Here is a 26,344-nt window from a genome sequence, read left to right as displayed (position 1 = left end):
TGGCTTAATTCTTTTCAAATAAATGTTTATAAGGTATAAGCTATGTATTAGATGGTGCCTAGGTTGTAAAAATGGGAGAAAACTACTTCATATACGGACTAATTTGTACTTTATGGGAGAATAAGCCAATTACACATATACATACAGCTGCAATACAGTGAAGGTCATAGGTGTGATGTGAAATATGTGAATATTTTTTATGATATAAAGTGTCACAGAAGAAGAAATTGCCTAGTAAGAGGAACAGGAGAGTGTACACACGTGCATGGAAACACACACAGACACACAATACAGCTGTACTTGACAGAAGATGTAGAACTGTATATGTAGAGTCCTAGACATACAAGAGGGAAGGAAAATTTCAGGTCAAGTAATGAGCATAAAGAACACAGTGATGGAGAAATGGCTGGTGCACTGAGAAATGACAAATGGTTCAAAGCGGACTGAAAATATGAGATAATTGGGATACAGAGTTAGACACATGAAATAGAATGTTTAAGGGAGGGCCATATTACTGGGAAAAGAGTGTGTTTAGTAGAGTGGCAATGATATATCCTGCTTGGGTTTGGGTCAAAAGATGGGATATTTGGAGTTCTAGGAGACCTTTGGGGAGTATAAATGGCTTTACTCTAGACTACATAGAAGCATAAAAATACTTTTCATTGTACATTGGCTTTCTGTTTTATAAGAATACCCATTATGTCACTGGAACCTGTGGAAGAGAAGGAATGAAGTATTCCTAAGGTTTCATTCGAGTCAAGTATTTTTTGACCATAGATCTCTTTAATGGCCATGGGACCTGTCATAGATCAATTAGGAAACTCGAGGCTTACTTTGTTCTAGTTTATGCCTGCTATTCCAGTACCATTACTGATGCACCCATTTTCATTGTCAAAAAAAAAAAAATGCCCCAGATAGAAGAAAAATTATTTGGCTACTCTCAGAATTGACTTCATTTTTCTTTTCCCTCAGAAACCACACCTCTTTGAGAAAGTAGGGTACATTTGCCAGTAAATCAGTGCAGTGGTTTTTATATGTGAACCACAAGACAACTAGATTATTTATTTTAGTAAAAGGAGCATTTACATGTAAGTCAATACTTGAAAATAAGTATAAACACAGAAAGAAGAAAAGCAGACAAGAGTGGGGAATATCCACAGGCTTCTGACAAATCACCAGCTGATGAGGCACATAAGGAACTTGTAAATGGTTCCATCTGAAGCAAGATAAGAGTCAAAGGTTCTCAGAAAGGCAGCGTTAACATTTGTGATGAAGGTAATATTTCATATGGTTAGTGGACCCACCATTCAGCCAAGAATTGAGAGGAGGAAGGACAATGTGTGTAATATATGCAGAAGGTAGAAACAAAATACATAATAAATACAAGAAATAACTGTACCAGATAAGATGAAAGTTTATGGTATATGGACTTGAAAAGAGAATATGTTAATTTAAGTGCTGGAACTCTTTCAAAATGGAAGACTTATATATGAACTTCAAATAAAGTAGGAAAGATTTTTATCTCATCGTGACCTTTGTGTGTTGTGGAAGCATGAACAGTGATCAAGATTTGAGATTCAAAGCTTTGAGTGGGCATTCAGGGCCACAGTACCATGAGAGAGAAGAATCAGCTCAAAGCTTGCTTGAGTTGGGAGGAGTACCTTCTCAGTTCCATAGACTTTAGCAGAGATGTATGCCATCTCGTCCTTTATAGAGCCTTAGTCATTACACATCCAAGTTATCAAAGCTAGGAACAATATTCAGACTCCTTTTCCATATTAGGAGTTAGTCATCTTAAAACCATGATTAGAAAAAAGCCTTTTGCTCTGGTCATGGCTCTAAGTGCAAATAATTCTGGAGCTAAGTAGAAACAAGAAGCTAAGTGCAATAAATGTGAGTCCCACTTGCAAGGAAATAGAACAGGGAGAAGGGCAAATGGCTCGTTAAAACAATCAGAAATTAATAAAAATGATAATTCAGACCTTGTTATCCACCATAAAATATCTTTATTATAAAAATTTTCATTTTATAATATTGTGCATTTGGTACTAGAAGAGAAATGTTGGGAAGAGAAATGTCTTCATGTATAGTAAAAGCCTCTCTTTCCACACTCTCCTTCTTCACCCTCATCTCTCCCAGTAAGTAAACAGTGGAGAAAGTTCAGATGTAGCAGGATAGATAAGAGCAGGGCATGGGTTTGTAGGAGATGGTGTATACTCTGTGTTGACAGGGGGAAGGATTCCATAACTTGATTTAAGGGCAACATCAAGCCTGGTTGTGGCAGGCTGTGCCTGCAATCTCAGCATTTGGAAGCAGAGGCTGGAGTATTGCTGTGGGTTAGAAACGACCCTGCACTATAGAGTGAGTTCCAGGCCAACCTGGACTGCATAGCAGGACCAGGTGTCAAGAAAACAAAAGCAAAGGAAAAAGAAATTTAAAAATGAAATAGAGGCAAAGGGAATGGGTAGGGCAGAAAGAAAGCAGAATTCCATGACCAGTGGAGGGTCATCTACCATGTATTTCTTTCCTTGGTGTTGCTACCAATCTAATTCTTTAGTTGCACCAAACAGGTTCTAAATACACCCAGCCTCACTTGGCATATGACTGTCATATTCTTTAGCTTTTTGTATACATACTTCAAGCAGTCAGGTCTCACAAAATACCAATTTCTATACAGCTTCTGTAGATGAAATTATTAGATGAAGTGTCTATAAAGTCTTTCCCAAAACAGTGCTTTTTATGTTTCTATATATTTTTTTCATATTTGAACAAATAATGTTAATCCTCACTGAAAACATTGTTCCCATTTTCTGTTAAAATGTTTTTGGAATTTTTGTATTTTAAACTTATTTCATATTTGATATGACTAACTTTAAACATTCTAACTTTAAAATGAAATAGTTCAAGTTCCTTTTCCAATGACAAAGTGCGATTGGAACAGACCTCGCTTACCCAGATGATATTCATCTGTCAATTTAAAATTCAACAAGTGGTGTTAGGATAAAAGTACACATTGGTTCTAGGTGAGGGAATAACTGGCAAAAATAAAATATCAGAATTTTGGTGGATATGTGTAGAACATCTATTGATATTTTATACAAAACTTGCAATCTGAATTCTTTTCCATTCTATTAATGGCAAAAAAATGGAAAAAGTAAAAACCTTATAAAAGTTATTGTGAGCTGCTAGAGGCAGAAATGTATGAAACACTCTTGTGAACTACTCTGGAAACACTACAAAAGAAATAGTTGGACTTTCTTATTGGTGTGAAAGCCAGTAATAGGTGCAGTTTAGTATAATACTCCTGTGAGAATCACCACCCTCAATGTGAGCTTGCTTTGGATAGAGCTCAGAGCAGGCATTTTCTTTCTTCTTTCAAGCTTGCGCAAAACCCCACAGGGGCCATTTCCAATCCAGCAGTGATCTTTCTTAAGTTGATTCTTTCTCAGATCACAGAGACAATGGGGAGTATGCTCTGTTTACTCGCATCAGCCTGGATTAGTGTCACTCCATTGATGGAATCAGAATTAAAAGGAAAACCATTACCCACTCCCTCAAAGGACAACATCAGATGTTTCAGGAATGGCTTTGTGAGTTTTACACACACCAAGAGCGATTCTTCCTAGACTAAGGTGGAGGAATCGATCAGCACTTATACAGAGAGGGAAATTGACAACACGCTGGGGAGGTAGAAAAATCTTGTAGGCCTGGGAAATTCAACAAACAATGCCCAAGTACTTAAAAGGCCAAACATCAGAAGAGAGGGGATTCAAAGAAGACTTCTTGCTTGCTATACTCCAACACTCTCATACCCAAGTCTTCATGGCCAGATTGACCACATCAAGTGAGCAGACTCTCCCATGGAGCTACTTTACCTCACATAGATCCCCAGATCCTGCCTGAAGCCCCTGCTGCCCTGGCCCCATGCAGAAGGAGGCTTCCATCCTCTGAATTCATTTCTTCTCTTTTTGTTCTGGGCACTTTCACCCTGTCTCAACACTGAAGGCTTCTGGATGGTAAAGAATGTCATATTCGCCCATGTGTCTTAGATAGAGCACCTAAGGAGCATCCCTGGAGGTCATGGGGACAGGAATCTATGACTCTGTCTTGAAGTGGCATCTTCAAATAGAAACCTAATGTGTGGTGTATACTTAAGGGAAAGGCTACTGGTAGTTGATGTGTGTACAAAGTAAAGTGAGCTCACATGTTACACATCCTTGTCCATTGGTGTGTCCTACAGGTGATGGAATTATGGTTTTCCTTGATAGCTTGGAGTTTATTTTTTAAGTGAACCCATTTATGCTCATTAAAAGATTTCTAGTGAAGAAATGACTTATGTTCTTAAAGGTAAATCGTACCGTGTGTGCCACTGTCACATAGTAGATTGCCTATGAGAACAGAGAATGTGATTTAAAAAGAACAGATTAGATATCTATCTTACATTGCAGTCAATTTTAAAAATGTTTACTTGCTTCCACAATTTCATTGACCTGTTCTGCCCCCTGAATACCTCTGGGGGAGCATCAGAGCTGTGAGTGGTTGGATCTGGGTGAATAAGCCTCATGGTCTGGCAAACACTACCCCTTTCCCCTTTCTACTTGCTACGGTCTGAAAGAGCTTGAAATCTTTTTGCTGTTAAACATACTGTCTAGGCCTTTGTTTCCCCTTCAGGACAAAAATGAGTTGTTGTAGTCATGAAATGGAGTGACTGATTGCTGATGTTATATTGGGGTAAATAGAATGCAATAAATAAATAAGCGACTTTCAGAGTGAGACATGCCATCTACACAGCTGATAAATCTCAATTCTCTCTTGTAATTTAAAGTGACAACCTAAAGGAATACTCCAGTGTTGTGTAAGTCACCACATCAAAGTACAAACATGGTAAATCACCAAACACTCTATCTCTAATGTAATAATATTTGGCAATCAGCAAGGCAGTTAACAAACAAAAGTAAATGAGAAGGCTGAGAGTGTAGCTCAGTGGTAGAACACTTGCCTACTGTATGTGGGCCTGGAGTTTGTTCTCTGGCACTGCAAAAACAATTGAACAACAACTACAAAGACATATTAAAACTCATCAAGTAGTGCTCCTCTTTTAAGAACAGTAAGTGTGAGCCTTGTCTCAGTTTTGTATCTCACAAATAGAGGCTCCTGTTTGGCTTCTGAGTATATATTACAGTCTGGAATTGAAATGATGTCATGAAATTAGATCATTTCAAAGAAATGGTGTATTAGTTTGATAAACTAAAGTCTCAGTTCCTCAGAACACACATTTGAAAACCATTAATTATCATTGTTGCAAACTGAATTCTGGCTAACTGAGCAGAAAGTCATGGGAACTAGACAGGGAGAGGCCAATTTAGTCGCTGGTATGTTAGAAACTAGATATCCAACTCTAAGTTTGTTTCTAAGTGGTTTCTTCCAACGCAGTCTGTATTAGTCCATCACTGTATTTAGTATGAAGTAAATAATGATATGACCAAAAAGATTTGGATTTTTGTTACTGACCAACATGCAGTACAAACAAAGTCTAGATCATAGATAAAAATCACTGTGGACATCAAGTGTGCGTGAATTTATTTTAAGGAAGTGGAGGCTCACTAGTAAACTCCTTAGCTAGGTGTCAGCAACCAAGCATTACTCATAGCACTGAGAGTGACAATTCTGGATATTCTTCTATTGGTTCCCAGCAAAGCTGAGCTGAAAACTTAACTCCCATCTGCCAAGATGAAGCACACAAAACCAAGGTCACAATGTGGGGATGCCTTATACTGTTCACCTGGCAGCTGAATGTGAAGTGACAAATCCGATTTGCATGCATAGTTGATTCAGGAATATGCAAGGCTTGATTGTGTTATAATAAATGACATCTTTTCTGAAACGGACTCTTATTTGAAGAATTTTATTTTTATTGTTGAAACAATTGTTTCTTCAATTTCTATTTCTCAGGCACTGCTCCAAGTTGTAAGGGTTCATCACCTAATATAACATATATAATCTCATATAAGCTCATCATCTAACAAAGAGAACCAGCCTTCAAGCATAGTTATACAGATAGTCAATGTCAATATTGATTATGTGACATGAAGTGAAAGTGCTATGAAAGTGGAAAATGAAGGGGACCCGTGTATTTGCATAGTCAGAAGACGCAGATGAAGCTAAAAGATGAGTAGTGGACTGGGGCATTGTCCTTTGAAAACTAAAGTCCTGTTTGCTGAAAGGAAGTTTCACTGAGTACCTCATAGACAATGTTACAGATGGGGGCCCTTAAGAAAAATAGGGGGAAGCTCAAGGGACTCAAAAGTGACGTGGTGTGTTGCAATGTTACTGGTGCAGCCCTAAGGAACTGGCTCCCTAACTCTTTGCAATTAAGCATATTCTAAGGGCAGCTAAAATTATGTCTCCTGTCTTAATGGGCAGAGAAAAAAAATCTTTAGATATAGAAAAGATGTTCTTTTCTTAATTGCAACTTTCCTGTGAAAATTCCTGGCATCCATCTGAGTAACTTCACAGAACGAAGACCACCAAGACAGGAGGCTGACTGAGCAGCCTTGCTGGTTTCACATTCTGGCAAATGACTTCCCTTTAGTGCTTCTGCTCTCACATATAGAATACGTGTAAGGGCCTGGAAAGATGGTTCAGCAGTTAAGGCGCTTGCCTTCAAAGCTTAACAACCCAGGTTAGATTCCCCAGTACCCACTTAAAGCCAGATGCATAGAGTAGAACAAGTGTCTGAAGTTTGTTTGCAGTGGCTAGAGGCCCTCATGTGCTCATGTGCGTTCACGCTCTGTGTGTGTGTGTGTGTGTGTGTGTGTGTGTGTGGCCAGCCATTTATTTCTGCTTGAAAATAAATAAATAAATGTATATATAGACAAAAAATAATGGCACCTATCTCATGACGACTAAAGCAGCAAAGATATGTCGAGCAGATGAATATAAGTAATGTATTGAGGAAGCAGTAGGAGTATTAATAATAGCAATGGTAGCAGCAATAGTGAATGGGCTTTAAATAGAAAAGTGTGTGCATGTGTATAGATGTTATACATGCTTCGTACTTGTGGTTGTCCTTCCTTATGTTTGTCATTCTCTAATTGAAAAGTAGTGGTGAACCAAAACTCCTTTATGATATAGTCACTCAATTGTCTCATGTCATGAATTCTGATATAGATTAGATATACTAACAATATAAGTTTTTTAATCCACATTTTTTAAAATTTTTATTAGCATTTTCCATGATTATAAAAACATCCCATGTTAATTCCCTCCCCCCCCCTGACACTTTCTCCTTTGAAATTCCATTCTCCATCATATTACCTCCCCATCACAATCATTGTACTTACATATATACAATATCAACCTATTAAGTACCCTCCTCCCTTCCTTTCTCTTCCCTTTATATCTCCTTTTTAACTTACCGGCCTCTGCTACTAAGTATTTTCATTTTCACGCAGAAGCCCAGTCATCTGTAGCTAGGATCCGCATATGAGAGAGAACATGTGGCGCTTGGCTTTCTGGGCCTGGGTTACCTCACTTAGTATAATCCTTTCCAGGTCCATCCATTTTTCTGCAAATATCATAACTTCATTTTTCTTTACTACTGAGTAGAACTCCATTGTATAAATGTGCCACATCTTCATTATCCACTCATCAGTTGAGGGACATCTAGGCTGGTTCCATTTCCCAGCTATTATAAATTGAGCAGCAATAAACATGGTTGAGCATGTACTTCTAAGGAAATGAGATGATTCCTTCAGATATATGCCTAGGGAAATAAGTTTTGATAGATGTTAAACTCACTTTAAAATAGCAGAGTAGGGATGGAGAGAATTCTCAGAGGTGAAAGCACTTGCCTACAAAGTCCAAGGATCTAGGTTTGGTTCCCTAGTACTCATGTAAAGCAAGATGCACAAAGTGGCACATGTGTCTGCAGTTTGTTTGCAGTTGCTGCAGTTCCTGGTGTACCTGTTCTCTCTCTCTCTGCATCATTCTCTACCCCATCTCATAAATGAATAGATAAAATGAATAAATAAAATATTTACCATTTTATTTTTTATTTTAATAATTTTAATAACAGGGCATTATTATGAACCTTATTGTTACTGGAGTATATTTCCCATGTAGATGGTCCACCTATCACTGAAGATATCCCTGAAGGTGAGCTTTTTCCTCTCAGCATTATCACCTATGCAAAATAGAGCTAGTAAAACTTACTGATTTCCAGAGATGAAGAATGCCCTTAGAAAGAAAATGACCACAAATGTATTTCTTCCCGTACTTTAATAAGAAGCTGTTAGTTTGAATAAACTGAAATTTAAAATGCTTTTTCTCTAATATACCATCAAGAATTATTAAAATTAAAACATATACTTATTATTTCTGTTAAACCTGTATTTACTTGACATATGATGATGCCAGTTCCTTTTCTTTTTAAATATTTTATTAACTTATTTGAAAAAGAGGAAGAGAGAGGCAGAGAGAGAGAGAATGGATGGCCAGGGCCTCTAGCTGCTGCCAATGAATGCCAGATGCATGTGACATCTTGTGCGTCTGGCCTATGTGGGTCCTGGGAAATCGGATCTGGGTCCTGTGGCTTTGCAAGCAAATGCCTTAAGAGCTAAGCCATCTCTCCAGCCTTCAGTTCCATTTTGAATTTAGATCCTCATGGTTGGTTTCATTGGTTTCATGAGTCCTAGTTCATTTTCCTGATTACCAAAAGGGAGTACTTACCCACGTCCTGTAACTTCAAATTTATCTCTTCTTATTCAGTACTTTTTTTTGTTTTGTTTTGTTTTGTTTTGTGGCTTTATTTGGTTTTTCAAGGTAGGATTTCACTGTAGCCCAGGCGGACCTGGAATTCACTATGTAGTCTCAGGGTGGCCTCGAACTCATAGCAATTCTACCTCTGCCTCCCGAGTGCTGGGACTAAAGATGAGCACCACCACACCAGGCTCTTATTCAGTAGATTTTAATGTAGCTTAGTTTAAATCATGTTTTATCTTCAATATGTTTCCCACTTCTTGTCTTTTCCAATATTATGTATAGTATTTATTGATATTTTTGTCTATTTGACCAGCCATCTTTGTATACGTTTGTCTCACTGTTGTGGCTTTTAGAGGCTTTCTCTCCAAAATACGGAATTTTGGGTTTCTAGGAATCTTGCTACCATATGCCAGCACATAACTATTTTAGAAAGCTTTCTGTCTATACCTGTTCCAGATTTGGGTTTGTTCAAATGCTATTTTTTTGTTATATGGAGTTATGTTCACTTTAGAAGACAAAAGAACTGAAATATCTTTTTGAAGTGAATGTTTGTGGACGGTTGCATGTGTGTGTACAGGTGCTCCTCCGTATGTGCATGTGTGTGCATGTGCAGGTCAGAGAACAACGTCAGATGCCAGCCTCGGGAATGCTATGTATTTACTTTGAGACAAGGTTTTCATTGCCTTGAATTCACCAGTTGGGCAGAACTGATAGCTGGGACAGAACTGATAACTCTACTATATGTAACATTTTTATATAGATACTGGGATCCAATTGAGTTCTCAGTCTGGTGAGACAAGCCCCATGAAATTTAATTAACCAAATCTTAAGAAAACATAACAATGGGCTGGAGAGATGGTTTAGTGTTTAAGGTGCATGCCTGAGGAGCCTAAGATCCCAGGTTCGATTTTCCAGGTCCCATGTAAGCACATGGTGGCACATGCATCGTTTGCAGTGGCTAGAGGTCATGGCATACCCATTCTCATTCTCTCTCTCTCTCTCTCTCTCTCTCTCTCTCTCTCTCTCTCCCTGTCATTCTTTCTGTCTCTAATAAATAAATATACATAAAATCCTTTTTAAAAAGAAAACCTAGCAATGACTACATGTTTATGGTGGAAAACAGTGGTCTAACTTGACATTATAATACAAATACATTATAATATAAATGCCTTCTTAACCTCAGTGAAGTGCTTTAAGTTAATTTTATTTAATTCTAGCATACAACAAACCATCACTCTTTGAGAGAAGCAGGTTGTAGAAGACAAAAATGACAAGTATTTCTCCCTTAAGCAGTGTTTGTTAAAAAGTCACTATCCTGCTTATATAAGTGTTGAAAATTTAATACTTTCAGCTAACCAAACAAAAGCTTTGTATAGTCAGGAAGCTGTTTTCCTAGGAAAGCCATAGAATTTTCACAGATGCCCTTCCATAAAGCCTGAGGTAAAAGGATGTGCTCACTGAGGAAACTATATATGCTATCTAAGAAAAGCTAGATTTTTAGGTTTGGCCACTAAATATGTACAAATAAAATGTGGTTATCTCATGTGCCTCTTTTGGAAATGGTAGAATAATTATGAATAGCTTCCAAGAGCAGATAACAGAATATAAGAACTGGCTCAACCTTTACATTGCGTCTTTAGAGTCATTCACCCTCCCCAGTTTTACACAGAGTTTCAGAAGTTAAGGTCAAAGTTGTTCACTCGCATTGCCCAAGGGCAAAAACACATGGCTGGTAATATTAGGACTTAGAGCTCATGCCACCAGGTCTAAGTTGAGAGCTCTGTCACATGTTTATAAGCAGCGTTGAAGAGTGCCCAGTTCCCTAGCCTACCAGTCACTGAAGGACTGTATCTTCCAAGTGAAATGCAGGCAAGTTATTGTGCCTAGAACAAGGGTGGTTTATAGTAAAATAAATAAATCTGTGATCATGTATGAGCAATAGCCTATCCTCGCCCCCTCTTTAGTCCTTATCCCCACTCTCCTTTTGCTCACTGATGGCCATGTACTTGACTGTTGCTTCCACATGGTCATGAAGTGCCTAGTGCAGGTAGTACTATCTATCTGAGGAGAACTCCTGATATTCATCTTCTACAAATAACTTTTTGGTGAGACATTTTTACAAATATAAATTATACCTACAGCCACCGTTTGCATGACAGTGTTCATATTACTTGATTGGAATCTTTTTGATGTTAATTTTTTATAGGAAGGTAATTAAATCATTAACTTTAAGTAAACTATAAAGCCAGGTGTACACACAATTTAGAATCATCACAAGGATATAATCCAAGGAAGAAAAAGAGATGACACCATAATTATATGCACAGGACATTTAAAGAGAGCCTACAGAGAAAGTGTAGTCTTCTATATTGCTATTTTAATTCCCAGATCTCAAATTAGTGAAGAAATGGATCAAAGTCTAGCTATGAAAATAAAAAGAATTAACGGAGAAAAAAGAAAAAAAAATCACAAAATACTCTTTTTTTTTTTTTTTTCTATTTGAGAATTTCTCGTGATATTTGTTCTTGCCTCATGGTGAAATCAAATAGCTTAAGATGCACTCCTGGCTATTCCTATACTTACCCCAACAAAATCCATTGCTGAGGACATATTAATGTTGTTCTGTGATGACAGAGTATATACTAAGTCGCTATAAGGATCACTTGCTCATCCTTTCTGAGGAAAGACCAGCTAGGCTGTGAGGAACTTGAATATATTCCAGGCATAAATGCCAGTGACATTCCAGGGTCCAGCCAGGAGGTCCACAATTTCTAAGTTAATTTTATAGGAAGTAAAATAATCTGCATAAAATTAGAGGAAATCAACTCTGTTACTTGGTCAGGTTGCAGCAGCTAACAGAGTAAGTTACACTCACATTTGTGGTGTATATTTCATTGAAAGAAGAGTGCCTCATCTATCAGATGTACTGTTTTAAAGTCACTCTTAGATGAAGATGCCTTGTGATTAGAGAGAGAGAGAGAGAAAGGGCCCTCTAATTCCCATTTCATTTTATATACTCTAGCAACTTTTGCCACATAGATACACCTAGGATATATGTACACTAATAGGATTCTTCCAAGGGAAGTGTCTGTGTCTGATGGTGAAAAATGCCACATTCTGATCTCTATCACTTACTTGTCAAGGTCAGTAAGCATCACAGTAGCATTCAAGCATAGCACACTTCTCTCCGTGCTCACCTGTCCTCCAGGTTCACTTTAGTAGAAATTCAAGGGTAGATGATACTTTTATTGACCGGGAGAGGGCTACTTAATGGGTGTGCAAACTACAATATGTCCCATGTCTGAAGAAAGGCAATATTCTTTATTTGATGCTCTGTTCTCACCATTTAAAAGTGCTTAATCATGTAAGAACAGAAGCCCTGCATTCTTAATTTTCAGTAAGCATTAGAAATGACTGTGTGTTCTGCTGGGGGAACCCTGGCTCTTCTTAGAGATGTTGCTCTGTCCTTGGCCTCCAGTAGGACGCCTCTCCTCAAATTGAAGAGGTAAACAATGACCTTTTAAGAAACTATGCACTAACAAATAATTTCTGAAGAGCTTTGTAATGGCATGCTTTTGACAAGTTTTAAATATATCTTTACTTATTTATTTGCAAGCAGAGAGAGGAGATACCAGAGAGACAGATAGAGAATGGGCATGCCAGGGATTCCAGCCACTGCAAATGAACTCCCAATGCATGTACCACATTGTGTCTCTGGCTTTATGTGGGTACTGGGGAATCAAATTTGGGCTGGTAGGCTTAGCAACCAAGCACCTTAACCACTGAGCAATCAGGATGGCCTCCAACTCATGGTGATCCTCCTACCTCTGCCTTCTGAGTGCTGGAATTAAAGGCATGCACTGCCATACCAGGCTCCTGACCTTTTCTGTTTTTAAATAAATTTTATTTTTTTATTTAGCATGCAGAAGTTTCAGTACCTATCTTACATTATGGCATTTTTCAACTAAAACTTGTTTTAGTTGATCCTCACCCATCCCCCACTTCCCTCAATTTCCTTTTCTCCTGATGTTCTCCCTGCTTCTGTTTATATGTCCCTTGTGTCCTTGTGCCTTCACCCCTCCTTCTGCTTGTCGGTTTATGCTCCCTCTTCGTTACAATTATACCTTCACAGATTCTAGCCACATTTGCTTTTGAAATAATCTAAGAAATCTACCTAAGCAGATTTCCAACCATACAATTCTTACTTAGGTGTTTATTGTTGATCTTTCTCCTCCTCTTCCTCCTCATCCTCTTCATCGTCGTCTTCTTCTATCTTCTAAGCTAAGGAAAGCATTTCAGACTGGCGTGTTCTTTTGCTGTCATTCAAGTCCACAATTAGTAGTGCTAGCTTTGTTCATTTTTTTAAGAAAGTTGAGGAGTACGTGACTTGGATTTAATTTTTGAAGTTTAGCTTGGGAAGATTTTAAATTGAAATAATTTTTCCCATTTTTTTTATCTTGGTTAATAAGCTGAGTTTTACAAAATACTGAGAATTCTAATTTTATGTTATATAAATTAAAGAAGTGGTAGGAATCAATTATGTTGTTCTTTGTAGTACAGTACTGTACCTGGAACTGTATAAATTTAAGAACACAGCAATAGCTCCTATGATCTTAATGAGTTTGGGAGACATTCCTTCTTCTGGGAGCCACACCCTCTGCCCAGCCTCATGGCAAGGGCAGGGGTCTCCTTTGAGATGCCTCACTAAATGGAATTTCCCTTTCTCTTAAATCCTTGAAGAATCTACCTTGTGTTTGCTCACTGGCTTTTAAAGCTGCACCCCCCTCCCAACGTTTCTCTTTCTGTATATATTGGGGGGAAAATTCAAAGGGCCTATGTCTCTTTGTTCTCATGTAAGCCCACAATTAGCCAAAGTTCCTTCTGTGTAGCTGGGCGGAGGAAGAGGCGGCCCCACCGTCATTTTACTGCCTGTGAGAAAGTGCTCAGGCAGCTTCCTTGCCCTTTTGTTAGGGACCACTGCCTCCCTAATTGTCCTGCTGTAGGCAAGCACGTGCCCTTGCAGCGTATCTGATTCCTACAGGACTCTTAAGAGTGCTTTGCATACTGACCCTTAACTCAAACACAAATAAGATCTTTGCAACCCTTCCCAGACTGTTGCCTCAGGCTTGGATACCTAAGAGCTTTAGTTCAGCAGGGGTGTAGGTACACACACACACACACACACACACACACACACACACACAGCCTGGGCCTCAGGTTTTATTTTATTGCATTTATTTTATTTTGATTTTTATTCTTTCTTAGTTGTCTGCCCATAGTTTTGCCACACTTTCCAGAAGGGGAAGATGAAGGTGGTGTACAGGAGAGAGAGGGGTTGGAGCTGCAGAAGTTAGAGGCAAGAGAAGGCTAGACAAACAGCTGCTCTTGTCAGCATGGGGATAAGTGTAAAGAGATTAATAGTTATTTGCAGAGCAGATGGGAGGTGGCATTCAACGGTGGAATGTGAATGCATGAATGTAATGGAATGGGCGTGCGACTGTTAACATTTAGACAGATGCTTTTTGGACTGAATGGAATGGCCAAGTCTGTCCTTCTCCCCCCTGTAGAATTAAAGTTGGTTAAAAATTTTAATGAACTTAAAGATTACCACTGTGAACAAAATTCAAGTACTTATTTATTTGTTTATTGTGAAATATTAACCTTGTTGTTGAGAATTTTTCTCAGCTTGGGACTCTGAGAGTAGCTTGTCTATTGGAAAGCTAGCCTCCTCATTTCCCTTATAAAATATGTACCGACATGGCTGATTTCCTCTGCTGGCTTTGGAGCTCTTCCTCTTCATTAGCTTGGAGAGAAAACAAGATACCCATAGATCAGAGGGTTTCAACTAGGAGAACAGTACCACAGGTTCATTGTCACCTTCTGGAAACGGGATCCTTTGGTTCACATTTGGGACTGGCTTACCTAGCTGATCATGCTATCAGTAGACAGGGTTTGGACAAACCTCGGACTTGGGACCAAAAGAGGTAATTTCAGATTTTTTTTCTTCTTGTTAGTACCCAGTGCTTGGGCAAATGATTTTCTTTATCTGGTAGTAAGAAAGTTGTTTTGGGGGCTGGAGGGATGCCTTAGCAGTTAAAGTGTTTGCCTGCAAAGCCAAAGGACCCAGGTTCGATTTTGCAGGACCCACATTTAGCCAGATACACAAGAGGGCACATCTTATCATGAGCCTGGCTCTGAGCTCAGGTGGGTTCACACCAGAGACAAAAGCAGTGGAACTCCAGGAGCAAACTACATGAACTATCCATAGCCCTAGGGTAGTGTAGTCTCCTTAACTCTTAACCCATTCCATTCTAGTCGTTGTCAAACAGGTTACTGGAATGGGTAACTGTAGCACAGAATTTAGAATTAATAATGTGAGGAAGTGTTGTCCCACATAATATATGCACCAATTTGCTGCTTAAAGCCCTTTGAATCTATGAAGTGGTCATTCTCATTGTGAATATTATACGAATCTCTTTCCTCAAGGTTAAAACATAAAAGGAGAGAGCTGCCCCATCATACCTCAAAAGGGGCCTGACTGAGAAGGAAAATTGGCGAAACAAGCAAGGGTGCTGTTTTCCTGATGAACTGGATACCAGCACAAAGGGGAAGGAGACCAACACAGAGAAAAATCAACTCCTACCAAATCAGAGAGCCAGAGCCTCAGAGGCCCCCAACACTTCAGCACTGAAGCAGACCAAAAATGAACCCAACATGGCTCAGGAAAATTTTGTGGAAGAGGGGACGGAAAGAATGTCTGAGTCACATGTTGGGTCATGATATGCAGAGACATTTATCATACCAATAACTGTGGGCTAACTCCACAATGTACGACCCATTTATATCAACAAGGAGGGTCCATTGGGAGGGGGTAGGTCATGGATGAGCCTAAACAATGGTACCAAACTGTCCTGTATCTGCTTAAAAGAAAACTAATAAATTAAAAAATAAAAGGATGACAGGGAAGGTAAAGGAGCATCTTTATCTCCTCTAATTTCCAAGCCTCTGCTGAGCATTGGGCAGTTTTTGCATACTCAATTTTTTTAAAAAAAAATATTTCTTTCTTATTTGAGAAAGGTAGGGAGCAAGAGACCATGCACAATAAAAAGGCAGGTAGAGAGAGAGAATGGGTGTGCCAGGGCCTCTAGCCATTGCAAATGAGCTCCAGACACCTGAGCCACCTTGTGCATTTGGCTGAGATGGGTTCTGGAGAATTGAATCTGGGTGCATAGGCTTTGCAGGCAAGCATCTTTACCACTAACCCATCTCTCCAGCCCAACACACACTATTTTTTTTGACACTCTTGAAGATAACAGTTGTTTTAGAGAACCATCACAAATGCTTCATGTGGTGGCTTCCAGGTGGCTGTGAACTGTTTGGGACTTGACACCCATCATTGTATAACACATGCACCAAATGATGCCATTTTTGGAGCAGTGAGCTGAGCTTCCATGGCTAATGCCAGTGTGTCTCTGTGTCCTTGCAGCCACAGTACACGAACCTGGGGCTCCTGAACAGCATGGACCAGCAGATTCAGAACGGCTCCTCATCCACCAGCCCCTACAACACAGACCACGCACAGAACAGCGTGACGGCGCCCTCGCCGTACGCGCAGCCCAGCTCCACCTTCGATGCCCTCTCGCCGTCGCCAGCCATCCCCTCGAACACAGACTACCCGGGCCCGCACAGCTTCGACGTGTCGTTCCAGCAGTCGAGCACCGCCAAGTCGGCCACCTGGACGGTAAGAGCTGCCAACCCACCCCATGCTTGCGGGTGCTCTTCGTCACTCCCAAGACCTTTCCTGAATAGTTAACGCTTAATTAGGGAATGCAGATGATACCTTTTTAAATTTTTTAAATTTTATTTATTAGAGAGAGAGAAAGAAAGAGGGAGATGTAGAGAGAGAATGGGCGCGTTCCAGGGCCACCAGTCACTGCATATGAACTCCAGAAGCATGTGCCACCTTGTGCATGTGGCTCACATGGGTTCTGGGAAATTGAACATGCAGGCTTAGCCTTCGCAGTCAAGTGCCTTAACCCATAAGCCATCTTATCCAGCACAGATGATGCCTTTTAATGCAAGAGCCTGACTTAGTCTGGGAGTCAAATGTTTAGGTTCCTAGAAATTTCAGTCAACATGGTCTTACTTGGGTCACATGCTGGTAAGGTAAATCATTGGGTGCAAATTTCAGTACAACATAAATCATGAGGCCAACAAGAAATATCATAATCTCAGAATAAATGTTCACCTTGGGGTATCTACCAATCTTCTAAAAATGTAAAGTTGTTAAGAAGTGATTTAAAAATACTAAAATGTAATAAAAATTAAAACATTCATTTCCTAAGGCATGATATGTTTCTAGATATAGATTCTATAATGTGGATAAAATACATATGCATTCCCTTTAAAAGGCATCTACAACTATACATCAGGGAACTAGGTTAGTCCAAAAGGATTCTGACTTAAAATGTAGGGGAGAAAACAAAAATATATACAAAAATAGCAATTTTCATTATGTTCTAAATCCAAATTTTCTAGGAAGGCATGGGCATTTTCTGCCTCAATTTAGAGTAAATCCAGGCATGATGGTGCAGACTTGTAATTTCAGCTACTTAGGAAGGTTAAGCAGGAGGACCCCAAGTTCAAATTCTACCCAAGCTACACAGTGAATTCAGAGACAGCCTGGGCAACTCGGTGGCACTGTGTCTCTCAAAATCAAAAGGAGAAAGAAATGGGAGGATATATAGCTTAATGGCTGCATACTTGCCTACCCATGAGATGCCCTAGGAAAACAGTCAAAAGCACATTCCATTGCAGGGTTTATCACTCAAGTGAAGCTTGAATGTAAATGAAGAAACCACCTATGAAGCTGGTTTTTACCAGCTTACCAAAGAATGCCCAAGACCAAAGTACAAGAATGTTTATCATATATATATATATATATATATATATATATATATATATATATATATGGTATGCATTTACATATATGCATATGTATAAATATAATGTATATATTATATATATATATAATGTTTATTATAGGGTATACATAAATGCTTCTGAATATCATCATTTTTTAATTAAAAAAATGCTTTAGGATTATTTTACCAATTCTTGTCCACGCTGGTCAATAGGACTCTTTGGAAACTATATGTATTACACGATTGACTTTAACACTGCAATATAGCATCCATAGTACTTGTTACATCCTGGCATGACCTCCCATTTGTTCCCTCATTTTGATCTCAGATCTTCATGAAGTAGGCAGAAACAGGCTTTAGAAATCACATTGTGCTACCAGGAAGGAAAAAAGACTCAGAGATTCACTACTGCCATCCTTAAAGTTGCCAAGGCTTTCGCAGAGTTGTACCATTTCTGATTTCCACCTCCCATGCCTGAGTGCATCTTTTCTTTTTCTGCCTTTGCTCATCAGGAAGTCCTAACATTATCTAAAAAAATCAATTTTACGTTAGTAATTCTTTCCATGCTTTGAGGAGCAGTTCTGTCATGGCCTGTATTCCACTCATGAAGTTCATGTATGAGTTTAAAACTCGAGCTGGGTGTGGTGATGCACCTTTAATCCCAACACTTGAGAGTCTGAGGTATGAGGATCGCCATGAGTTCAAAGCTGCTCTGAGACTACAGAGTGAATTGCAGGTCAGCCTGAGGTAGAGGGAGACCCTAATAAACCAAAAACAACAACAATAACAAAAAATAAACAACCTTGTGCTTCCCCACTCATGCTCCCTGTGTTACTTATCTGTTGCACCATACATAATCTTTCATCTCATTTATATTTATAATCCTGGAGGTGTATGTGGTATGTGAGCAAAGAATTTATAGCATGACTTAGTTGGTTCATTGATATTAGTCATATTTTTGCTCAAGAGGCACTCTAGCAGCCATTTTGTAAAGTTGGAAGGTGGGTATTCATGATTACTGAGTTTCAAGGCTGAGGTACTGGTGTGGTTTCCCAAGACCCCTGTATTGAGTGGGCTTGTCTGAAGGTATTATGAGGCCACAATTGTGTGAAAATTGGAAGTGAAATTGGGCACAGATGTCACATCAGCCTTCCTCTTCTTTCACTCCTTTGCCACCTGCTCATGTGGAAATCTTAAAGCCTATTTTCAGATTCAGCACAAACCCAAACCATCCTCATTCAGAATCCCTCCTCAGGTGGGCAAACTGACTCACAGAAATATTGGGCTTAGTACTTAGATCACAGGTTAGAAAGACAAGGAAGGATTTGGACTCAGTTTACTGATAAAAATGTCCTTCTAGCCCATGACATGCTGGTTCAGGAGACTAAGGTAAGAGGATAGCAGTGGGTTTGAGGCCACCCTGAGATATCAGCCTGGGCTAGAGTGACACCCTGCCTCTTAAAACAAAACAAAACAAACAACAACAACAACAAAAAACCAGAGAGAGAGAGAAATAAAAGAGTGCTTATAATATGACAGTAGTAGCTGTGAACCCTGGAAAGAGGTGCCATCACTTAGGTTATAGGAAGAAGGTGCAAGAAGAATCAGGAAATCTGGATCCAACTGTGACTGTGAGGCCTTAGCCAGATCATGTCACACTTTTAGGACTTGATCTATCCCTCAGTGAGGATGAGAGATGATGAAAATTACCCTTTTTCTAAAAGTGAGGTGGGAGTATCCATATTCAACATGTATCAACTTAGGTTCTCATCAAGTCCTTTGTCACTCATGAATGAGGGTTGATAATTAGTTCTGCTCTCTGGTGGTCTCTGCTGCCTCTTGAATAAAGAGGCTTTCAGTGTTTACATGATCATTATAATTTTATTAAATTACCTCCTTATTCAAAAGCAGAATTACGTCAAGCACTGTTACACGATCACCTAAGATGATATGTTCTTAGTTATGTCACCTGTGTGACGTATATCCCCACGCCAAGCCAAATTATATAACCCAGTATTGATATGTAAGTTTTGTATTTAAAAAATATTTTCTCATATATTCATTTGTGCCTCAAAACCACATCTAAAACCTCTGGTTTTTCAATGTGGAAACTTCAAGAAATAAAGTCACCAGATTCATTACAGCCAAAGAGACTAGGGGACCCAAGGGACACCAGTCCAAATCATATCCTCTTGCCCCTCTCTCTAGAGTATGGCTCGTTGTAACCCATGAAAGGCAGGGTGCACAGGCACTGGCCTCATGTCCTGATGGCCAACCAAAGAAGGCTATTTTTGGTGCCATATTACACAACACCAATTTCTTGGGCATCTGTGCATTTGAAACAATTTTTCAATATAAAAACATTCCATCTCAGAATGTCCCAAGAATTGGAAGCAACCGAGAGCTGTTTGATCACTTTTCACCCATGCATGATGTTTTCCCCATGAATTTTTCTGGTCTTACTCTCAGAATTATTGTCTAATATATCTAAAGCAGGTGTGCATCTTCCTTTGCATTTTCTGTCTTAAGTAATAAATCTGATTATGGTTATAGTTTTGCAAAAATATAGTATTTATTTTAAATTACTCAAAATAAAATTATGATGTTGGTTTCCCATATTCTCTATTATGTACACAACTCTCAGCTAACAATTTAAAATTTTGTTTCTGATTTTCTTCTTTTCACAGTTTAATTGGCATTAGCTAAAAAGGTCTATTATTTACTAGTTATTTTTAAAATAATTTATTAGAAAGAGAGAAAAGTGACCGAGAAAGTGAAAGAGAAGGGAGAATGGAGTGTATGAGCATGCCAAGTCCTCTTGCCACTGCAAACACACTGTAGACACATGTGCCACATTGTGTATCTAACTTTACTTGGGCCCTGGGGCATTGAAACCAGGCCAGCAGAATTTGAAAGCAAGCACTTTAACCATTGAACCATCTCCTGAGCCCATATCTCTTTAATAATATATGATTGGTCTCTTAACTTGGGTGGCAATCATGAGCCATAGCACCATATATACTTTGGAGATGGTATGAAACATAGATGTAGATTTTAATTCTGAAATTACTAGAAGTGTATGAATTTTCTAAGCCTTACTTTATTTCAGTTTTCTTTGCCTCCCCATAGGGGTTACAATTATTGTAAGAAGTAAATGAGCAAGTGTCCCTATTTGTTTGTTTTTTGTTTTATGAGGTAGGGTCTCACTCTAGCCCAGGCTGATCTAGAAACCATGATGTGGTCTCAGGGTGGAATTGAACTCATGGCAGTTCTCCTACATCTGCCTCCCAAGTGCTAGGATTAAAGGTGTGTGCCACCACACCCAGCCAAATGTATTTTTGTTAGTATTAGCCAGTATTGCTCAGGCATGCAAGTGGTCATTGGCTGAATTTGAATTTGCCTATTTAATTTGAATCTTTTTTTGTTTTGTGAAATTGTTACAGTTTTGTTGAGAGTTCAGTTGTTGTACATGACATTATCCCCTAACCAAATATAAGGAGAGTGGATGTAACATAAACAAGCTTTCCTAAATGTAGACTGCTACTGGCTGCCCTGCTTCCTAAGCCGACCCAAGCAGATGTCAGTTCTTCATGCCAACATAAGGATAGGCTCTTTCCAGACAGAAAGACCCATTGATTTCACACATGTGTTCTTCACTTTTCACTCTGCTTTATGTATTGAGGCAAAAGTTTGTAGCTTCTATATTAGCAAGGATTATGGTATATCTTATCATTGAAGGGTTTATATATTAACTTGTAGTGATAAATTAATGGGAGTAACCAGAGGATAACTTGAACACAGTGGAGCAACCTTCTACAAGAAAGTATGTGGCTGTTAAATAAAAGCACAGGACCCAGAATGGAATATTTAAGGGGAGTGGGAGAGAAAAGACTTTCTGTGGACCCTCCTTGAGAATGGAGAATGCTGTGAAGGGATCTGTGTTTAAGGGCACATAGTTTTCTCTCTGTGGAACTATAGTGAGACCTCTTTGTGAACTCAGGCCAGCCAGCCTTGACTATTGGCCTCATACATATTTACTAAGGTGAAAACCTTATTTATCTATTTGTTTGTTTAATTATTTATTTGTTTTTTTTTTTTTTTTTCAACCTATGGCACAGAGCACAGACCATTCTGTGAAAATCCTCCAATTAGGATTTTTGTTTCTCTTTGTTTTGATGGCTGTGTTAAGACTGACATAATGGAGTTGCCTCCTTTGGGAGTGAGGGATTAGTTTCACTGTTAGATCTTTCCTTATAGATTTCAAAGTATGATAGGGTAGAAACCTTAACCAAGGCCCAGTACGACAGAGACATATAGTAGATCCTTGGTAAATATTGGGAGACATTTTTCCTGCTCATGGTTCAAGGAAATACTTGTAATTCCTTTTGAAGCAGTATTCTTCAGCTGTGGCAGTTAGCTGTCCACACCCTTGGTCTTTTCAGGTCATGTTCAGAGCTTGGAAGAACCTAACTCAAGCCAGTGGAGAGATTAGGAAAGTGTTCTTGGAAAGGGGAACAACCAGTTCCCAGGAGCGGTCCATTGATCCCAGCATATGAGTGTCAGACTCTCAGGCAGGAGAGCTGTGCTGTGCGCCTTTGGCCCACTCCCTGTCATCAGGTTACCTGTAATGTAAGACTTTTTGAAAAAGGCTGCCAGCTCTGGAGAAACTGAATGCAAGCAAGCCTATTGCGTGGTCTTCTGGAATGCAGAGACTCTTCAGGCTAGCTCATCAAAGGACATGATGTGCAGACAAACTTATCCATGTCACATGTGATTTATAGCTTCATTTCACAAAGAATATGTCCCTGGGCTGGGGCTATAGCTCAGTGGTATAGTACAGGCTTAAAATGCATAAGGTGCTGGGTTCAGTCCCTAGTATGGGAACATGTGTATGCGCACATGCATACACACATGCACACATGCATGCACACACAAATGTGCACGTGTGCATGCACACACACACACTCTCCTCAAAAGTTGAATTTTAATCTGGGCTTAATATAGCTTGACAGTTGGCTGACTATTGCATTTTATTTGTGAGGGACGGGATAGAGATTGGTAGCCAATAACAAGGTTCTGTTTTGTTCTTGCCATAGCTATTTTGTAAGTCACCTGGTATACATCTGTATCTTTCTGTGTTATCCATTGCTATGAATAATTACATAATAACACTGAGCATATTTACAGGTTTTCCAAGCTATTTCTAACCACTCTAAGTATCAGGGCATAATGACCTAAATAAAGTACTGGGTGATTTTTGGTGCTGGTTAATGTAACTTTTATCTGGGAAAGTAGAGTTCCAAAGGTCAATAGTTGAACATGTTATAGTAGAATTGGCCCCACTCTAGAGCAAGATAACCTGGCTAGCATGCTAAAACCAGATTTACATAAATTAAAGCCTATCACCCTATCAAACTTATATTAATGACTGGTTGAACCGTGGAGTTTTGTTTAAAAATATTGTTTTATTACATATGAGTATTATAAGGACTATTGATCCAAAATAAATAAAAAATTAAAGTTTGTACTGTTTACTATGAGAATAGAAAAATTTTTCTTTTTCTCTTCTTCTTTTGTTGTTCTTCTATTCCTAGATATCTATCATGTCTTCCTCCTCCTTTTCATCTACACATTTTTGTCTTCCATGTCCATCATTAATCTAATTATTAGCAGTGGCAATTGAATTTTATAAGTCTCACCAGCCACTTGGTATCTTATTTTTCTATTGTCCTGGAATAGAGGGTTGATATGGAAAGAGTCATACTATAAACCAATTTCTATGAGTATTTTCATCAATATCAGATCATTAGGACTGCTATTCAACAGATCACTTCAAGTAATAATGCACAGCAGCAGAACCAGTAAGCTGAACTGCAGTTGGGACCGGGAAGGAGGCAGTGATGAATCAAATGACAAGTGTAGGGAATGTGTCAAGGTAAGCTAATATATTCTGCCTGCAGGGTCATCTACTTCACTATCGTAGCCAGCTGTCATTGGAGAAAGTAGACCTAGCACTAAACAATTAAAGAGAGCTAGACACCGGGGTTTGCTTACAATACCTACAGATCTTTGTTATTAATAGTATTTTTCTAAATGTGTAAAACTTAATAGGCTAAACAAAACAGTAGATTTACTGTAATTTCATTATATATAAAATGCTAAAATGACAAGAGACAGTCATTTCAAGTTAAATACTGAAAGCTACAGCAAGCTTCTAAGGAAGGGATTACTTCTAACAGGTACATTTTATTAAGAAGTAATGATTATCTCTTTCAAAAGAAACATGGAGCCAGGTGTGATGGCACATGCCTTTAATCCCAGCACTTGGGAGGCAGAGATAGAAGGATTATCACACGCTTGGGGGCTACCCTGAGACTCCAGGGTAAATTCCAGGTCAGCCTTGGCTAGAGTGAGGCTACTTAAAAAAAAAAAAAAACAGAAAGAAAGAAATATGGATTAATTGCTTGCTACATTTAACTAAACAATATAAGTATTTTTATCTGTATTTTTTTCTTACATAATCCATTCTTTGTACCTTCTTATTCATGTAACATTTTATTTTATAACAAAGTCTGATAGTATGCCTTGTTGGGCACTTGACATAAAGTAACTTTTTTTCTGTTTTTAGCATTTGAAAATGTATGGAATGCTGTACCTTAACTGTAAAATTGGCTCAAGCTATAATCAGAAGAGGGCAGTGATATTTAACTGGCTTCCAATCAATTTTCTCAGCTTTCTAACTGGTGGTTTATTTTTAATTGGCACACTGAGCATGTACTGGAACAAAGATCTGAAAATTGGTGCATAAACAGAGAATGATGCCATAAGAATTTTTTTTAATGACTCAAGAAAGCTATGCTGTATCATTAAGGTCAATGCAGATCCCTTAAAATGAGAGCGTATTCAAAACGGGCCCCAGATGATGTGTGCCTTTGATTGTGGGATGTTTGCTGTCGGTGCTTTCCCAAACATGAGCTTTGTCTATTCTCGGATTTGCATCCACTCCACATTAGCCATTGCCACAGTGTACCCAGTCTATTCCCTGCTCACACCCGTTTGGCCAGGGACATCTCTGTGTTTCTCCTGAGAGATGCCCAATGATCAATTCCATGAGTGAAAGGAACTGTTTATAACAAAAGATGTCAGGGGTTTCTACCTGCATTTATTTGTATGTTTACTCAGATTGCTTCTATTCTTCTTACATCTTCCTCTGATTTTTCTTTTTCCTCACTTTCCTTATTCTTCCTCCTCCTCTTCCTTCTTTATTAATGTTAGCCTTAGCTTTGGTGAACTGGGCTAGGGAATGAATGAGACAGACAGTGGACCCTTCCTGCCCAACAACTCGCTATCCTTCTATGTTACAGCATTCCTTGTAAAAGAGGAAGGTAAGTCTTAGATTCTCTGAAGCCTTGCAGATTGCTGAAGAGCAATTTTTTTTTTTTTTTTTTTTTTTTTTTTTTTTTTTTTTTTTAGAGAGTGTGGAGTCATGTAATTACCAAAAAGAGACCCCTACAGGGAATGATTTAGTTAATGCCTTCCCTATGGTTTTAAATAATAATCTTAACTTTATCAGACTAAAGTTTAAACTAAAATTGAAATGTAGTCCGAGAACCTACACTCAACTGACTGCAAGGTAAAGCAGGAAGATGTCTCTTCCTTTATAAACATAATGAGCATTTTGTGAAGAGCTAATATCAAAATGTGCAAGTTCATCAATCAAACAAGAGCTCCTTACTATAATACATTCTGGGTCTTAATTTTTATACTTCGTTGCATGCTGCTTAACCACAATCATCTATACTGGCTCTCAGGAGAAATATAATGAATATGTTGAAGAGACTGTTTCAGAAGAGTTCTTTTTTTTTTTTTTTCTTTGAATTGCTTCCAGGTTGTATTAAGAAGAACAAGGACTACTGAACTTAAAAGTTCTCATTTAAATTTCTGGAGTCATCTGCCCCACTCCTGAAGAGTGTGGCTCATTAGCTGGAACACAGCACTCAGAAGGCAGCTTTGGGGACTAATAAGCAGTCAGAACGGGGCACGTGGTTCTTTTTGCCCATCTGTTAAATGGGTTTTATAATATTTACTTGGCAGCATGGCTCTGAGGCTTAATTAGAGTTTATGAAGAGCTTTGGTAGAGAGAGAGAAGAAGGTCTACAGCGTAGTATATGATTATGTCTTTCTGGAACTCTGTTGCTTAGTTAACTTCTTGAGCACTATGTCATGTCCATGTTTATAAGTCAAACAGTTTTCTGAAGTGTTTCACTTTATAAGAAGGCACATCTTACAACAATATAGATGTGTAGGCCCCTAAATACAAATATGGGATGAATAATGTAAATACCGTATTATAATTGAAAGGGATTTTTTAAAGAACAGGGATAAATTGAGTCCTTTACCAATCATCTGTTATTTTGTTTTAATGCCTCACTGTTTTATTGGTTTCATTTCAGCAGAACTAATCAAGTCGTAAAATGCAATCATTTTACTGGGTCATGGGAAGAAAGAAATGAACATGATCATGTATATTCATAGAAATTTATATTCATATGAAAACTGAGTAACAATAGAATTAATTTATAAAAGTGATGGTTGATAATTTGGGCTACAACTACATTCCTTCCTTCTATTCCTGCACTTACTTTTCCCAGCTTGTC

At 38.7% G+C, this 26,344-nt stretch overlaps 1 protein-coding gene across 4 annotated transcripts in view; it reads left to right on the top strand.

Annotated features, from left to right (window-relative positions):
- The window catches only part of Tp63 (tumor protein p63), a 217,018-nt gene that overhangs the window by 121,393 nt on the left and 69,281 nt on the right, over positions 1-26,344 (top strand). For all 4 annotated transcript variants that reach the window (XM_045149716.1, XM_004654270.2, XM_004654275.2 and 1 more), the window contains exon 4: positions 16,250-16,504. In XM_045149716.1, coding sequence (XP_045005651.1) covers positions 16,250-16,504 — 255 coding nt within the window. The remainder of the gene's footprint in view (positions 1-16,249; positions 16,505-26,344) is intronic.

Source organism: Jaculus jaculus, chromosome 5 (genome assembly GCF_020740685.1).
Source record: "Jaculus jaculus isolate mJacJac1 chromosome 5, mJacJac1.mat.Y.cur, whole genome shotgun sequence".
Lineage (NCBI taxonomy): Eukaryota > Metazoa > Chordata > Mammalia > Rodentia > Dipodidae > Jaculus > Jaculus jaculus.
Note: the sequence above shows the minus strand (reverse complement) of the source record. Positions and strands in the feature narration are given on the sequence as shown.